General features: G+C 47.4%; 2 protein-coding genes across 2 annotated transcripts; one reads left to right on the top strand and one right to left on the bottom strand.

Annotated features, from left to right (window-relative positions):
- The first annotated feature begins 9,246 nt into the window (after positions 1 to 9,246).
- On the top strand, positions 9,247 to 9,820 carry LOC119293068 (PLASMODESMATA CALLOSE-BINDING PROTEIN 2-like). Its single transcript, XM_037571660.1, has 2 exons — positions 9,247 to 9,550; positions 9,657 to 9,820. Exons 1-2 carry the CDS (start codon positions 9,247 to 9,249, stop codon positions 9,818 to 9,820), a joined length of 468 nt encoding a protein of 155 aa, XP_037427557.1.
- Positions 9,821 to 15,433: 5,613 nt separating this feature from the next.
- On the bottom strand, positions 15,434 to 17,021 carry LOC119292292 (xyloglucan endotransglucosylase/hydrolase protein 31-like). Its single transcript, XM_037571138.1, has 3 exons — positions 16,688 to 17,021; positions 16,407 to 16,507; positions 15,434 to 16,322 (listed from the first exon to the last, which is right to left on the bottom strand). The coding sequence occupies exons 1-3, from the start codon at positions 16,932 to 16,934 to the stop codon at positions 15,747 to 15,749; spliced, it is 924 nt and encodes a 307-aa protein (XP_037427035.1). The 5' UTR covers positions 16,935 to 17,021; the 3' UTR covers positions 15,434 to 15,746.
- Between the last annotated feature and the right edge of the window lie 468 nt (positions 17,022 to 17,489).

The following is a 17,489-nucleotide window of genomic DNA, read 5'->3' as shown; positions in this document are numbered from 1 at the left end:
ATCCGCCGGTTTTGACACCGACAGTCCTCTAATTGTTGTTTGCATGTTTCACGTGGCTGCTATGGGTTTCTAGCAAGAACGTTTTACGCAAAAGCCACAACGTGATATGCCAATTGATATTTACCCTTCATAAGGACCCTTTTCATCGAATCCGATCCGACTAAAGTGGGAGAGACTGGCACCCGCTAGCCACCTTATGCAACTAGTGCATGTCAGTCGGTGGAACCTGTCTCACGTAAGTGTACGTGTAAGGTCGGTCCGGGCCGCTTCATCCCACAATACCGTCGAAACAAGATTGGACTAGTAACGGTAAGCATATTGAACAAAATCAACGCCCACAACTACTTTGTGTTCTACTCGTGCATAGAATCTACGCAATAGACCTAGCTCATGATGCCACTCTTGGGGAACATAGCAGAAATTCAAAATTTTCCTACGTGTCACCAAGATCTATCTAAGGAGAAACTAGCAACGAGAGGAAGGAGAGTGCATCTACATACCCTTGTAGATCACTAAGCGGAAGCGTTCAAGTGAACGGGGTTGAAGGAGTCGTACTCGTCGTGATCCAAATCAACGGAGATCCTAGTGCCGAACGGACGGCACCTCCGCGTTCAACACATGTACAGCCCGGTGACGTCTCCCATGCCTTGATCCAGCAAGGAGAGAGGGAGAGGTTGAGGAAGACTTCGTCCAGCAGCAGCACAACAGCATGGTGGTGGTGGAGGAGCGTGGCAATCCTGCAGGGCTTCGCCAAGCACCGCGGGAGAGGAGGAGGGAGAGAAGCAGGGCTGCGCCATGGAGAGGTCAAAACTCATGTGTTGGCAGCCCCAAAGTCCTCAAGTAGATATAGGGGAGAGGGAGGGGGGTGCGCCCCCTCTAGGATTTCCACCCCAAGGGGTGCGGCAGCCCCAAACCCATCTAGGGTGGCGGCCAAGGGGGGGGAGGGGGAAACTTGCCCCCCAAGCTAGGTGGAGGCGCCCCCTCCCCAAACCCTAGGCGCCTTGGGCCCTTGTGGGGGGGGTGCACCAGCCCACCTGGTACTGGTCCCCTCCCAAACTTGGCCCATGCAGCCCTCCGGGGCTGGTGGCCCCACTTGGTGGACCCCCGGGACCCTCCCGGTGGTCCCGGTACATTACCGATAAAACCCGAAACTTTTCCGGTGACCACAACAGGACTTCCCATATATAATTCTTTACCTCCGGACCATTCCGGAACTCCTCGTGATGTCCGGGATCTCATCCGAGACTCCGAACAACATTCGGTAACCACATACAAACTTCCTTTGTAACCCTAGCGTCATCGAACCTTAAGTGTGTAGACCCTACGGGTTCGGGAACCATGCAGACATGACCGAGACGTTCTCCGGTCAATAACCAACAGCGGGATCTGGATACCCATGTTGGTTCCCACATGTTACACGATGATCTCATCGGATGACCACGATGCCGAGGATTCGATCAATCCCGTATACAATTCCCTTTGTCTAGCGGTATTGTACTTGCCCGAGATTCGATCGTCGGTATCCCGATACCTTGTTCAATCTCGTTACCGGCAAGTCTCTTTACTCGTTCCGTAACACATCATCCCGTGATCAACCCCTTGGTCACATTGTGCACATTATGATGATGTCCTATCGAGTGGGCCCAGAGATACCTCTCCGTCACACGGAGTAACAAATCCCAGTCTCGATTCGTGCCAACCCAACAGACACTTTCGAAGATACCCGTAGTGCACCTTTATAGCCACCCAGTTACGTTGTGACGTTTGGTACACCCAAAGCATTTCTACGGTATCCGGGAGTTGCACAATCTCGTGGTCTAAGGAAAAGATACTTGACATTTTGAAAAGCTTTAGCATACAAACTACACGATCTTGTGCTAGGCTTAGGATTGGGTCTTGTCCATCACATCATTCTCCTAATGATGTGATCCCGTTATCAACGACATCCAATGTCCATGGTCAGGAAACCGTAACCATCTATTGATCAACGAGCTAGTCATCTAGAGGCTTACTAGGGACATGGTGTTGTCTATGTACCCACACATGTATCTGAGTTTCCTATCAATACAATTATAGCATGGATAATAAACGATTATCATGAACAAGGAAATATAATAATAACTAATTTATTATTGCCTCTAGGGCATATTTCCAACAACCACCACCACCTTAAGACAACATGCCAAGCCTTTCCCTCCATGAAAACCGGCGCATGCTAGGACCAGGGTGGAAGAGGCACACCCTCACACCTGCCAGCACAACACGGTGAGTCCCTCGAGTGACAAACGCCTTGCCGCCACCATCCTCAGAAGCACGACAAGCTTTCTAGCTGAAAACCTAACCATCACAGAAGGGGCGGACCTTGAACTCGTAATAAAAAACATTTCTAGTTGAAAATAAAATAATAATTATCTTGAATAAAAGGGATACCCTCTCCGATGCACATTACTTGTCGCTCAAATGAATGTATCTAGCTCTAGAATACATTCAGGTACATCCATTTGAGCGAAAAGTAATAAGGATCGGAGCGGAGAATCAACTTGTGGTTGGATGGTTAAGAGGATAATGGTAACCCCGACCCACCATGATTCGAATTCTACACTTGACATTGATGCTAGTAGCATATTTTTGGGGTGCCATTATTTTCCTGTAGTAGGTTGGTAACTTCCCATCTAGCTACCTTCTAAAACTGAAACGCTCCTTCTCGCAAAAAAAGAAAAAAACAAGGAATGAAACGTGATAAGAAAAAGAAGAAGGGATTAAACGTTACATATCCAGCACCATGTGCCTGAGCAACTGATATCTTCTCTTGATTTGATTAATATTGCAGATCGAGTAAAGATCTGGGAAAATCATAAAAGAGGAACTAAGATCCGGTGAATGCATGCATGATTCGATTGTGGCTGACAACTCTGTACTACATGAATTAGAATAGAGGTTAATGAGTGAGGTTGCGGCCACCACGGTCCACTTGAAATGATGAAGTCAACACGAAGGTGCATGATACTGCATATACACATACTCCATGATTCCAGTTCCATGTGTGTTGGTAACCATCGTGCAATCAACTCTTTATTTTTTTCCTTTTCCATCCACAATAGTTTCTCTCACGCATCACTGGTCGTCTATCCTTGCATGGATCGACGGTGGCGCTGTATTGTGTCACGTTAAAGTATATTTTTACTGCTCCTTTATGCTGTAACAAGTTACTCCCTTCGTCCGGTAAAGAGTGTACATTTACAAATTTTAAGACAAATTATGAAGTTAAGTAAAGATGTATTGAAAAGCTACAAGCCACCATCTCTCTCCTCTTTAATTACCCACCTCCAATGATAACTGCATGTAGAAATTAAGAAGATCATATATTGATTATTATTGGTCTTGATTACCGTGTGATGAGAGAGAAGTAAATTTTCTACTTTAAAGTGCATTGATAAGATAGAAATACACTTTTTGTGGACAAATTTTAAAGCTAGATGTACCCTTTTCACTGGGCAGAGGGAGTACATGTATTGTTCTTGTTAAATTGAGCTCAACATCAAATGCATGGGTCGGACTTTTACTAAGACTAGTCATTATGGGGAATAACTTAGACTAGTAACATGCATATGTTACTAGCCTATATTACTACCTCCATAGTGGGTAGTAATAAGGTTTGTGTCATGCAAGCCTTCGTTTATTTAGACGTAGCATCTTGTCTCGGGTTAGGTTATGTTACGGTACCCCAAACCTCTCTTTGCTCATTAATTGCTTGTCACATAACCAAATTTGTCTTGTTATGCGTTATGTTACTAGCTAAGTTACTGCCACTATGACTAGCGCTATACCTTACTGCGCTAGCAATTAGTACTATTAGTTTCTTCCCCGATAAAAGATGCAGTCATCTTTGTGCTCTGTAGCTAATGCAGAACTTAATTATTTTTATGAGAAAATACTTTAAGGAAAATCCAGAAATTTGAACATCGCGGCGCGGATCTGGGAGCGCCGCCGCCTGGCCTGCTTGATCTTGATGTGTCGGCCTCGTAGACAAGAGAAAAGGGTGGCAACTGAGCTGAGCGCCGGATCTGATCGGAGATGCTGCTGCTGCCACGGTCGTGGTCTCTCATGCTCGTGGTTCTCCTCCCGATGGCTCCCCCAGATCTGGCGACGCTGAGAGAAATGAGCACAGGAGGCGGCGGCTGTGTTGGTGTACGTGGGGAGGCGTCGAGCCTGATCTTTTTGTCTCGCTCTTTTCTTTTCTGCCCACCCAATCGCTAACTTGTTTTTTCGTCTTCTTGTGATGACGTGGCTAGCGTGAGAGGACATCCCTTGCGCGACGGTTGATGGGTTTGATACAGGGTGAGTTAGCAATAAATCCCTGGATTTATCGGACTGCGATATAGAAAAAAACTAGTACACTATAGCACCACAAATAGCATGCTACATCAAGATATAGCACGCTAGTAGCATATTTTAGAGGTGCCGTTATTTTTCTTTAGTGCGCTATTCTTTTCATTGGACTAGGTTGGTAACTTCCCATCTAGCCACCTTCTAAAACTGGAACTCTCCTTCTGGAAAAAAAGAAAGAAAAAGAAGGATTGAAACGCTACATATCCAGCACCATGTGCCTGAGCAACTGATATGTCCTCTTGATTTGATTAATACTGCAGATCAAGTAAAGATCAGAGAAAATCATAAAAGAGTAAGATCCGGTGAATGCATGATTCGATTGTGGCTGACAACTCGATACTACATGTATTAGAATAGAGGTTAATGAGTGAGGTAGCGGCCACAAATGAATTGCACGGTCCACTTGAAATGATGAAGTCAACACGAAGGTGCATGATACTGCATATACACCCATACTCCATGATTCCAGTTCCATGTGCGTTGGTAGCCTATAAAAAGAGCATTGTCCTGCTCTCATCTGGGCACCACCTACACATTCTCACTTCCCTGTCGATCTTGCACCGTCTTCCTAGCTAAGCCATTCCTTGGCCCGAGGTACGACCAATGGCTGCATCCGCGCTTAAGATGGCAGCCATCTACGCGGTGCTGGTGGTCATCCTCATGTCTGCCGCGGGGCAGCCGGCGATGGCCTACGTCGATGGGCAACCGTTAGCTTGCCCTAGTGCGGAGACACCATGCCGTACAGCATGCATACCTGCATGCAACGCCTTCGCGGAGAAGATGTGCATCGTGCTTTGCGCCCTCACTCCAGCCTTGGGCCAGACGTGCGTGAACCAGTTGTTCACCCCTTGCCAGGTCGCCTGCAAGAACTTGTGCGAGCCCCCTCCAGTTTAGTCTCCCTGACCAGACTCTCGGCAAACATTGCCGGCCAGATGCATGGGTGTTACTTCGGAGCTTATTTACCACCGTGTAATCCACTCTTTAATGTTCTTCTTTTCCTTCCACAATAGTTTCTATCACGCATCACTGGTCCTCTATCCTTGCATGGACCGACAGTGGTGGTGTATTGTGTCATGTTACAATATGTTTTTACTGCTCCTTCACGCTGTAACAAGCTACATGTATTGTTTGTATTGTTCTTGTTAAAAAGAGGTCAACATCATATGCATGGGTCGGACTTTTACTAAGGCTCGTCATAATGGAGAGTAACTTAGACTTGGCATGGGTCAAATGCATTGACTTGGCATTTTTGCGGTGCCGGTGGCAAGTGTCCATATCGGATATGGTCCGCGGCCGGCGGATGATGCCGCGGATGAGCTCGTCCTCTGAGTCGGAGGGGAAGGCAACCGCAAAAATATGAAGATTTGTGGAGTACTGCGGAGCTGGCGGGGGAAGGAGGCACATGAAGATTTGTGGTTACGTCCGGTCATCATATGATGGGCCTGGGCTCCTCGCTAGGAGCAGTTTTTTTTTTTACCCTGTTTTGTTCCCTTTCCTTAGATTAGACGCAGTTGTAGATAGGCCTCAGGAAAAAAAATATAGAGCCCTAAAAAAACAAGACGGAGTAGTAGAGGAGGCCAGAAGGGGTTTACATTGTCGCTTGGATGGAACTGCAATCGGGGCGTCGTCTCAGGCGCTCGCCGCCGCCGCCGCTTGGAGCTCCGTCCCGGCGTGGTTTATACGGAGGAGCCGACCTCATCAGCGCCCTCCCCGACGAGATGCTTCTCCTAGTCCTTGTTCGCCTACGTTGCGTCCGCGCCGCCGTGCAGACCAGCCTCCTCTCACGTCGGTGGCGCGATCTCTGGACCGGTGTCACCGATCTCACCTTCCGCTACATCGATCCCGCCACGATCAAAGCAGTGCTGGCCCGACTGGCTGCAGCTTCATCACCGGTGTCCACGCTCGGCATCCACCTTCAAACGAGAGAGACCGCCTACGACGCCAACTTGCTGCTGCGCGCCGCCGCACGGCTCTCGCCGAGGGAGCTGGTCTTCACCCTCTGGTCGTCATACATGGGAGACTTGGACGACATGATCGAGCTGCCATGTTTCAACTGCACCACCTCCATCAAACTGGACACGCAACGATTCCGTGTTCGTGTGGCGGCCCGGCGAGTTCACCTCGCTCAAGAGATTGTCCCTATCCGGCAACAACATCGACTTTGGCGCCTTGCTACACCGCTGCCAGGTGCTGCACGAGCTCAGCGTTACCGACCTGGATTCGCGGCAGCTATTGCTGCCTCCGGCGGCGGAGTTCCTCTTGCTCGAGAAGCTGTCGCTCACCGGCAACATCGTTAACCTTGGTACCATGCTCAGACGGTGTCCGCGTCTGCGTGTGCTCAGCGCCACCTTTCATGGTGTTGAGCCTTGCTCGATCGAGGCGGCACTCCTCGCACTCGAAGGGGCGGTGGCACTCGGCCTCGTCGTGTCCCTCCTTGGTATCCACATTGATAGAGGTGGATACAATGTTGACGCCAATCGATTCGCCTCTCTTCTCCGCTCGGCGGCGAGACTATCGCCACAAGAGGTCGTCGTCACTCATGAGATATACGGACACGTCACTATCGACCTGCCATGTTTTCACCGTGCAACTTCAATCATGATGGACTTGCACTACAACATATCCTTCACAGTGCAACCGACCAGCGAGTTCTCTGCGCTCGAGATGTTATCCCTATCAGGAAAATGCAGGGTCCCGGACATTGGCACCATGGTCACCTGTTGCCCACGCCTGCGCACACTAAAGGCAACTGTAGCGGGAAACATCATAGTCCACTCGGCATTGCTGCAGGAGCTTGATATCGATAGAGATATCGACACGGGGTGTCGCGGCATCGACATAGTAACTCCTATGCTTAAACAACTGCAGCTGAAGGTTCGTGCCGGGGGAAACATCGGTGTGTTCATCTCGGCACCGGTAGTAGAGAAGGTCTTGTGGCAGCGATGGTATACAGGGTTGCCTCTTGTTTTTGGTTGTTGGTGGCTCGAGAGGATGAGGGTAGAGACGATAGAGAGAAGCCATGTAGACAACTGGGAAGACTCGCATTCTCAAATGCAGCAGCTTCCACGCTTTCATGTCCTAAGCTTGCAGCTATATTCCAGTGTACGTCTCTTGTCTCTTCCAGGTCAATGCACTATATATTGGATTTACTGTCTTAATTTTAATTAGTTTTATGCATGATATTCTGACCCCTCCCCCCTCCCATCCTGTATCACAGAATTATTCGGATGCACAGCTGGATTTTGCACAAGAGATGGAGAAACTACCGGTTACCAACTTCTCTGTGTTGGAGCTAAATTTTGAATCATATTCACATGTTTACGGAGCCCTTGTGCTGCATCTGCTTCGAATGCGTCGAATTCGTGCCACTACGAAAACGCTCAAGGTCGTCTTACCATGTTGGTCCAAGGTATTTCTCTACCATGCTTATACATCTTACATACACGGTTCATGTTCCATCAATTTTCTCTATGCAATTTTGGTTTCAACCGAGAAGGTAGCACGTGTAAATAATGGATTGTCATGCTCATCATTTTCTTTCGGGGAGAAGCCAAGCATGTCTAGGAGATTGTTTTGGCTATAAGCCAGAGAACTGGAGCTGCCAAAGTGACTTCTGCACACGTCTTGAAGAAGTGGAGATCCACGACCTTGAAGGACGGGATCACGAGCATGATTTCTTAAAACTGATTTTCAAATGCTCGCCAAAGCTTAAAAGAATGACCGTGAGACTTGCATGCACATTTAAAGGCTGCACTACGAAATTGCACAACATTTTCTTGGCACATCCTTCGGTGAATTGCTATGGTGATTTTAGATAGGGTGAACTGGATCCGCATGCATCTGGTTAGCATGCTCCTTGATGCAACAAAATTAAATGACGGAGACGTACTTATGTTTGTTAATTGTTACATTTAATTACTTGTTGTTATCAGAAATAACAAAACTTAAACTGATACGGTGACTTTGAACATGTTACCCAGAAGTATTCTGTTGAGACATATATAACGTTCTTGTCAATATCTTTCATTAAATTTAAACATGACATTTCCAAGAGAATTACATTTAGAGGTTACACCACACACTACCGCAGGAATGGCTAGCAGTGGCGGGCTTTGGGCCCAGGCAGGCCAACCACTGATCTCTCGCCACTCATAATATGCCACCAGTGGCGGGCATAACAACTTGCCCGCCACTACTAGATGATGCACCAGTGGCAGACCCTTAGTTCTGCCCTCAGTGATAGCAATTTTACGATTTTTTAAAAATGCATGCATTGTACTGTGTGATGTACACAGTTCATGTTATTACTGTGATGTACACACTGAAAGAAAATAGCGTGCTATAGCGTGTAGGAAATTATCTCACTAAATAAATCATATATAATGCCTCGCTAATGGAATGCTATGACGCGCTCTTGCACATTAATAGCGTATTTTAAGGGGACGCGCTATTTTTTGCCTTGGATGTACACAATACATTTCTAGCTATATTGTTCACACGTATACACATATAGATCATTAAAGTAGTGATCTAAAAAATATTACTTTACAGAAGGCGTATCTCATATCTAAACATGTTTTTTATTACTTTACAGGGGGCGTATCTCACATCTAAACATGTAAGGATGATTTCTGACCGGAAGGTTTTTCCAGCTCAAATTGGCATACCCTGGCCGTGATCGAGTTGTATATTGTTTCAGAATTGTGTTCTTTCCAAATAAATCAATCCATTAGTATGTGCTTGGACTCTGAGCCCTCGTTGTAGATTGAATCTGACCCTGAGCAGGTACTACGGATAGGCAACTTGTTCGAGCCCGTACACTACATAATCAACAGAAGCAGAACCGATCCCTCATCCATGGCGGCGACTTCAGCCCTCTGGATCTTCCTGCTCTTGGTGGTGTTCGCCTTGTCGACGGAAGCGTCGTCGGCTGCAGGTAGCAGCTGGTGCGTGTGCAAGCCAGAGCTGCCGGCGGCGGCGCTGCAGAAGACGCTGGACTGCGCCCCGCTGCTCCCCGGCGGGCAGTGCCACTCCGGCACGGACACGGTGGCGACGCGCTGCTCCTACGCCGCCAACAGCTACTACCACAACGCCAAGGCCAACGGCGGCGGCGCCACCTGCGACTTCGGCGGCACCGCCACCCTCACCTCCACAGACCCCAGTAAGCCTCCTGCTTCGATCGCTAGCTCTGCCATCTTCCTTGGATCTCAGGTGGATGTGCATGTACAACTCCATTGATGGTTACAAATTGCATCTTGATCTTGCAGGCTCCGGTACTTGCCGATACCCTGCAACAGCTGCTTCTGCATCTTCCCAGGCTGGTGCCCCGCGGGAGCTGTGGCCGTTCCTCTTGGCGATCGTCGTCATCTTTGTTTCTCTGTGCTGCTGTGTGGAGATGCACGAGCAACGGCGCAATACCTGCCGGCACTGAACCGCTCCGTAGGCTGCTTCTGCTTTGATATATACTAGCAAAAAGGCCCGTGCGTTGCAACGGGAGAAAAAAAAATACCACACGCTCTTAATTCACGAAAAATGGTCTATAATCTGAGAATTTGTAGCTACGACTCAAACAAATGTGGTATTAGCCTAGAAAAGCGTAGTTCAAGATTCCACATGTATTCTATTTCAACATGTTCATCCCCTATCCGAATCACTACCGGTATGAAAGAAAGACGGATAATGCATTATTGATTAAGATTGCACCATAATCACTAACTTAGATTGTATTTTCTTAAATTGTTAACTCGTAAAATAACAACATATATATTCAGATTCTACATATTTTTCTAATCAAAATTCATATATAACATGTTAAATTTGGAGTTATGATTAAGAAGATATGAGTATTTAAAAAAAATATTTGATATCTACTGCGGGTTTAATGTCAGAAAAAATCAGGAGGTTTTCTATAAAATAGCATGACGGACTAAGAATACCTATTTCTATTATTAATAGAGAAGAAGTAGAGAAGATAGAAGAGAAGATAGAAAATAGAGAAGAGAAGAAGAATAGATAGAAGAAGAAAGAAGAAGATATAGATAAAAAAATATTTGATATCTACTGCGGGTTTAATGTAAGAAATATCAAGGGGTTTTATATAAAATAGCATGACGAACTAAGAATACCTATTGAGTACTCCCTCTGTAAAGACCGTTTATATTAGTTTTACAGAGGGAGTACATGATTCTTTTACTAACTCTATCCGGGTTTATAATTATAAGCAGGACGGATTTTAGGTCGTCGATTTCATGTATCTGGGTTTTCAAATCTAGGCAGGTGCTAGGTTGTTAATTTGATGCATCTGGCTTTATAAACCGAGATGGGTTATTACGTCGTCATTTAACGAGTGCAAAGTTGCCATATGTCCGTGCAAAATTGTCATATGCCGCAACAAATATATCACTGAATTCGCCGTCGAATAAAGTTTCCAAACACATGCTGTTTTAAGCACATTACACACATTCATAGTTAAATCTAAGTCAGAGCTACCTACTTCACCCTCTTCTTCTTCCGCTCGGCATCACGCTTCCAGTAGAACTCACATTCATCCTGGAGATATTCTGGTTGCTCCCGCGCGAACCTCGCCATTGCTGGCTCATTGCTGTCGCGTGGATAAAAACAAATTGCCGGCTTCTTCTTCGTCATCATCATCTCCTCTATACACAAGCCCTCGGGTGCGAGGAACTCCGCACCCACCCAGGTCTCAATCTGCTGGAAGTCGAGCTCCGTCCTTGGCCTCTAGGCACGCCATGCTGCCACGTCGTATGACCGCGCGGCCTCGTCGGTGGTAGGGTATGTGCCGAGCCTGAAGCTACGGGCGCCGTCTGAGAACTCAATGTTGAATTGTCAGATGGCCTCGCCCGCATGCCGAAGAACCCTGTCTTGCTCTTCGGGAGGTTCTTCAGCGGCATGGTGGCGACGGTGCGGTGGTGACGCGACTAGGATATGTCGGCGGCGGTGGCGTGGCGGCAACACGGCTAGTATGTTGGTGGCCACGCCTAGAGTTGGAATCGGGGAGCGGCAGTAGGGGAAAACGACGGGTGGGAGTTGGACGGTGGCTTGGTGGTGGTGGATGAGCGGCGACGACGGTGGCAAATCGGGTGGCGGCGGAGGATCGATGGAAAAAACGCTCGATTCGAGGCGGGCGGTAGTGGAGGAGCGGTGGAACTTGCGGCGGGGTTGTGGAGCGGGTGGGTGGGCGGGCAGCGGCGACAGTACGGTGAGAGGAGGACACACACGCAGGGGGCGGGGGGAGGTGGGGCGAAATTAACGATGGTTGGAGTTGGTGCACGACCGCATTTTTATATCATTGCTTGGCATGCACTTTGGTTAACCCCAGCTGTATACGCTACCTCAAGAAATGCATCAAATTTCAGCAGCACGTACATTCCCGGGTTGTGCATGATCCCCCCTCCCCAATTTCATTTTCTGAATGAAGCTGATAAAACACCAAGCACAAGAGCACATCCGACACGGTTCCAGGAAAATATTTCACACCCGAATAATCCCCATAAAAGCCTCACTTACTTGCAGACAATCTAGCAAGAACAACATGTATAACAGACAAACCAAAACGACGAACAAAGCAAACAATGTGAACAAACTGTCCATCAATCCAAGACAAACATGACTCTACATGAATTTTGAACATGTAGACCGACCAGCAGCACCAACAAGCTCAACGTTACAACATTTATCCATCAAGCCCCAGGATAATCCGTCACAAACATTTCCTCCAAGTGAAGAAGTCAGTTACACTTTGCTGGATCATAAAGAAAAATATATTCTCAAAACAAACTTTACTTCGAGCTTTCGATAAGCTATTACACTCGTTGCTATCACAAGTTTATATAGTTCTGGATGTAAACGAACTATTTTTCTAAGCATTACTTTGTTTTGCTTTGGCCTCGTAGCACACAACCTTTTTATGGTCGTAGAGTGTACACACGGTGCTCCCTGTTTCACGGAACCGAAAAAGTTCATATTCTATATTTCTATTCTATCAACCTTGCAAAAAAAAAAAAACCCTATTTTATCACGAGTTCACAACGAACTAGACATAGTTGGGCTCTCTTGGGCTTGGCTGGGTGACGCCGTAAAACCTGGGGGTCGATGTGTTTATTCTAAGTTGCACGGCTTCACGTGTTCCTTCCTCACGTGATGCTCAAAAAAAAAACGTGTTCCTTCCTCACGATGGAAGTGCGATCGGGGCATTATCTCCAGCACTCGGCGCCGCCGCAGCAACGGTGCATGGATCTCATCAGCGCCCTCCCCGACGAGATACTTCTGTTGATCCTCGCACGCCTACGCTGCGTCCGGACCGCCGTGCAGACCGTTCCTCAGACTCGAGAAGTTGTCCCTCTCCGGCAACATCGCTTACCTTGGCACCTTGCTCAAGCAATGCCCATGTCTGCGCATGCTCAGTGCCACCTTCCGTGGGATGCCGCTCCGTTCCATCAAAGCGGTGCTCGTCGTGCTCGAAGAGGCAGCTGCATCGCTTGGCCTCACATTGTCCCTCCTCGACATCAGCATTCCTTGGGAGGACAATGTCAATGCCGCTTCCTTCGCCTCTCTTCTCCAGACCACATCGAGGCTCTCACCGCAGGAGTTCGTCCTCGCTGATAGCTTCAGCATGGTGTGTGCTAACAAACAGATAAATGCACACCTTCCCTGCTTCCGGCATACCACCTCCATCGAGATGAGCTGGCAACACGTACGCTTCACATCGCTGCCGATGTATGAGTTCCTCGCGCTCGAGAATCTGTCCCTAACTGGGTGCTGGAGCACTGTCGATGTTGGTAGCTTGGTCAAGCTTTGCCCGCGCCTTCGCGTGCTAAAGATCAACTTAGCCACGGCTACGGGCAACATCACGGCCCACTCGCCGTCGCTGCAGAAACTTACTGTGAATTTGGATGTCCAGATAGAATGTCACAACATTGACATTGTAGCTCCCGTGCTTAAGCAACTGGATCTGAATTTCTGTGCCGGCAGGGACACCGGTGTCTCCATCTCGCCGGAAGTGCTAGAGGAGTTCTTTTGGCGGAGCTGCTATGCAGTGCCTCTTTCTTATGGCTCTTGGCGTTTACAGGAGATGAGGGTACATACCATAAAGAAGAGCGACGTAGACAATCGGGAACATGAGCTTCGCTTGAACCTGAATGATGGGGTTTGCTTCTTATCTGTTCAGTTCAAACTTCAAACTAATAGTAATAGATTTACGCACCAAACTTTAGTTGGTTCTCTGCGTGCATGCATGATATCTTTTTCCAATTTGTTCGTAGAATCATTTGGATCCACAGATGGACATTGCTGAGGAGATGGAGAAACTTCCAGTCACCAATTTCTCTGTGTTGGAGCTAAATTTTGAACGGGCATGCCATCTTTACGGAGCACTTGTATTACAACTCCTTCGAATGCATCGGATTCGTGCCGCTACGAAGAAGCTTAAGGTCGTCCTGCCAAGGGTTTCCAAGGTGATTCTTCTCCGTACTTATACATCTTATACATAGATAATGCATGGTCGACACAATTTCTCTACGCTGTATGTGATAAGGTCAGAACTGAGAAGCTAGTGCAGAGTCATTAATTAATACATTGTCATGCTCATCACTTCCTATAGTTGAGAAAAGCATGCGAAGGAAATTGTCCTTGTCATATGCCCAAGAATTGGAGAAGCCAAAGTGTCTTCTGTACACGTCTTGAAGAAGTGGAAATCCATGGCTTCACTAGAGAGGATCATGAGCATGATTTCTTAACAATGATATTCAAGTGCTCACCAATGCTTAAAAGTACGAATGTGAGATTGATACCATACCCTTACTAATGGTAGTCATGCATTCACCACTCTTGTTCTAGCATATGGATTCAATTACTTTGCTGCTATTGTTACGCCGCAATTTGAAACGGTTTCATGCTGAGAGAAGGAACACTAAAAGTGCTATGTCTGATTCACCAATACTTGTAAACAAGGGATCGTCTTGGAGAGAGGATTTGAGGAACGCGGTGGCGGGGGGCGCCGACTCCTTTTTTTTTGCTTTCGCATTTGAATCTTTTCTATCTTTTGAACCGAAAGTCTAAATTTAGTTTTGTTTGGATATTCTGTTTCTTGTGACGAGGGCTTTGAAATAAGATCCATTTGAAATACATTTTGACGTGTTTTTAAAACTTCACTAAGTTTAATAACTACTATAGAACCTAGTAGAAATGAACGATAAAATTTACCAAGTTTCATAAACTAAATCTTTGAACATGCGGGGAATATCATTAGTTAGTATTTTGAGATGCAGAGATGAAATAAATATCATGTCCAAGCCAAATAACTTACCCCTAAATTAGAAGCAGCGACAAATGATGATTGAGATGAGATTTTCGTGTTTTTTAATGACAAAAGCTTGGTTTTCATATGGGTTGCTGATGTAACCAACCCACTGTTAACAACATCACAAAAAGAAATAACAGAAATGCTTTTGAAGGTTTTTCAGAAAACTATGAACAAAAGTTAGCACGCAGAGATGACATGAATCTATATTGTCACACAAATTCAAATTAAAATTCGTAACACAAGTCGAGAGAAAAAACAACAACTCTAACACTAAATAGTGTTTAATGTAAGTTGGGCTTCGAATTTGGCCCATTGTCGCTACTGGCAGCAAAATTCTAAATTCTGTTTTCGGAGCAATGTTTGAATTATTGTGACACCATGGATTCATGTCATGTCTATGTGCTATTTTTAAAAAAGATTGATTTGGAACTCTACTAAAAAGCATAAGGGAAGTAGACCCCTTAATTTGCACTAGATACTTTCCCTCGCGCAATCCCTTCGCATGCTTCAAGTGAAAAGGGACATGGCTCATCCAACTCCACCACTTGCTTTTTTTCCCCATCAAATTTGGATTGCTTACCCGAGTATCACGTGGTCCACCTCTTGCTTCACTCAAAAGTCTTGCACAAAAAGATAATTAAGCAATCCTTCCAGCAACCAAAAGCACATGTCTTAAAAATCGAGTGAGAGGGAAGAAAAAATTGAAACAACTGAAACTAAAAATAGCAAACCTCCGTCGTGTCGGCTCAAACCATTTTCTCTGCATCCAAAAGCTGTAGATTACAAGTCCAAATGTCCAATCTACACTCGTAATCTCACAAATATCAATAACTTAGACAGAGCACGTACGTCTCAGCCTGCTCGCACTCTTCAGAGTATCTCACACACATACATACCCGAATCACAATATCGATCACACTATGCATCGTATACCGGCCATATACATACGCCTCAACCTTCACTTGGACGGAAGGGCAGCCGCCATTGCCGCTGGCTCGAGCTCGGAGCTCAGAGCTAAATATATAGTGGTAGCAGACTAGCACTCTGGGTAGTTGGAGCGGTCCTTGGAGCTATCCTGACAGTAGTAGTAGACCATGGCCCGCTGCTGCGCCCAGCTCATGGCGGCGGTCTGCTGCGAGCTCAGCCCGCCACCGGGCCCGGCCGGCACGGGGCCGCACGACGCGGGCGCGCCGACCTCGCAGCCGGCGACCTTGAAGTCCTTGAACCCGGATACGAAGGGCTGGTAGCGGTAGTCGGACCTGTAGCGGCCGCCGTCGGTGGCCCAGTCGGAGGCGTCCCAGACGGAGCCGTATGCCCACATCTCCCGCTCGGGGAAGGTGGCCTCCACCTTCTTCTGGTAGCGGCGCACGGGCACGTCGTCGACGAGGAAGACGATCTCGTCGGGGTTCCAAAGCACGGCGTAGTGGTGGAAGGCGGCGGCCGGGTCGAACCAGAGGTGGAACCGCATCTCCCGGCCGACGATGGGGTGGGCGTCGCCGGTACCCCGGACGTACACGTTGGTCTGCAGCGTGTAGGGCTCGCCGGGGACCGTGCCCAGCAGCTCCACGTCGATCTCGTCGTGGTACCCCGGGTACACCTCATTGTTCGACAGCTGCACGCATGCACCGGGTCAGTTAATTAAGAAGGATTCAAGAGGAAAAAATGGTCGCCGGAGGGGAGGAGGAGAGGTACTGACGTAGAAGGCGGTGTTGACGCCGGCGGTGTAGCCGGGCTGGACCTTCATGGAGACGCCGAAGTAGCCGTTCCGGTACGCCCGCTTCGACTTGAACCCGCTCCCTGAAGTGGACGACGAATTAATTAATTAGCAGCATGATTTGTTAGGTGAAATGGGTTGTCCAACTATTGCACAGACTTGAGCACGAGTACATACTTCTTCCGTCTCAAAAACATTATCGCTCAAATGAATGTATCTAGCACTAAGTATGATTTAATCATGCAAAAAAAAAAATTACTGACCTGAGCTGCGGTCCATCCAGAGGGTGAGGGAGGTCTGGTCCGGGGAGAGGGACTGGTGCTGGGCGCCCCACAGGTTGGTGTACCACTGCGAGAACGGCATTGAGCTCACCTTGGAGCTCGGGTAGTAGCCGGGAGAGGGCTGCGCCTCAGCTGAACGACCCTGCAGCAGCAGCACCACGGCTCCTACCACCACCATGAGACGTGAGATGCCAATATGTGGCCTAATCTGCATCATCATCGTCATCATCTTCTCTGCTCCAATAGTTGAGTGGAGTGGAGTGTGTGTGTATGTGTGTTTGTGTTTGTGTCTCTACTCCGATTGAGCTGCCTTCACGCATGGGGCTATATGTAGTAGTGTGGTGTAGGAGAGGGGTGGGTCCCCAATGGATGCTAATCTCAGGAGTGGTTGGTTGCTAATTGGGAGTTAGTTATACACTGGTGATTGCAGAGACTGATGATGAGCTTTCATTTATTACGAGTTGACACATGAGGAGGATTTTCATTTTTCTTATGGATGGTACGCGCAGAATCGGCTATGATGATCTCGCTGCTACTCTAGAGAAAAAGACAATCCTGAGGTTGCAAGGTCGTCTATTGTAAGCAGTGGCGATTCCACTAGGGAGGCTTCAATAGGCTTAAGCCTACCCTCCAAAATTCTTTTTAAGCTAAACATACCACTTGACAAGTATATTCTGCTGCTTTACATGCAACAATTGCAATGCAGTTGCTAATTAGACATAGGAAATTTGTGTTTTAAGCCTACCCTCCAATGTCCTGCTAGATTCGCCACTGATTGTAAGTA

This window comes from Triticum dicoccoides, chromosome 4B, assembly GCF_002162155.2.
Source record: "Triticum dicoccoides isolate Atlit2015 ecotype Zavitan chromosome 4B, WEW_v2.0, whole genome shotgun sequence".
In the NCBI taxonomy this organism is placed as follows: domain Eukaryota; kingdom Viridiplantae; phylum Streptophyta; class Magnoliopsida; order Poales; family Poaceae; genus Triticum; species Triticum dicoccoides.
This window is presented reverse-complemented; position numbering and strand designations above follow the sequence as displayed.

Coding starts and splice junctions, on each gene's coding strand:
- LOC119293068 (XM_037571660.1), top strand. CDS start 9,247: ATGGCGGCGACTTCAGCCCTCTGGATCTTCCTGCTCTTGGTGGTGTTC. Junction 9,551..9,656: donor CCTCACCTCCACAGACCCCA/GTAAGCCTCCTG, acceptor TTGATCTTGCAG/GCTCCGGTACTTGCCGATAC.
- LOC119292292 (XM_037571138.1), bottom strand. CDS start 16,934: ATGATGACGATGATGATGCAGATTAGGCCACATATTGGCATCTCACGT. Junction 16,508..16,687: donor CTGGATGGACCGCAGCTCAG/GTCAGTAATTTT, acceptor CGTCCACTTCAG/GGAGCGGGTTCAAGTCGAAG. Junction 16,323..16,406: donor GCGTCAACACCGCCTTCTAC/GTCAGTACCTCT, acceptor GCATGCGTGCAG/CTGTCGAACAATGAGGTGTA.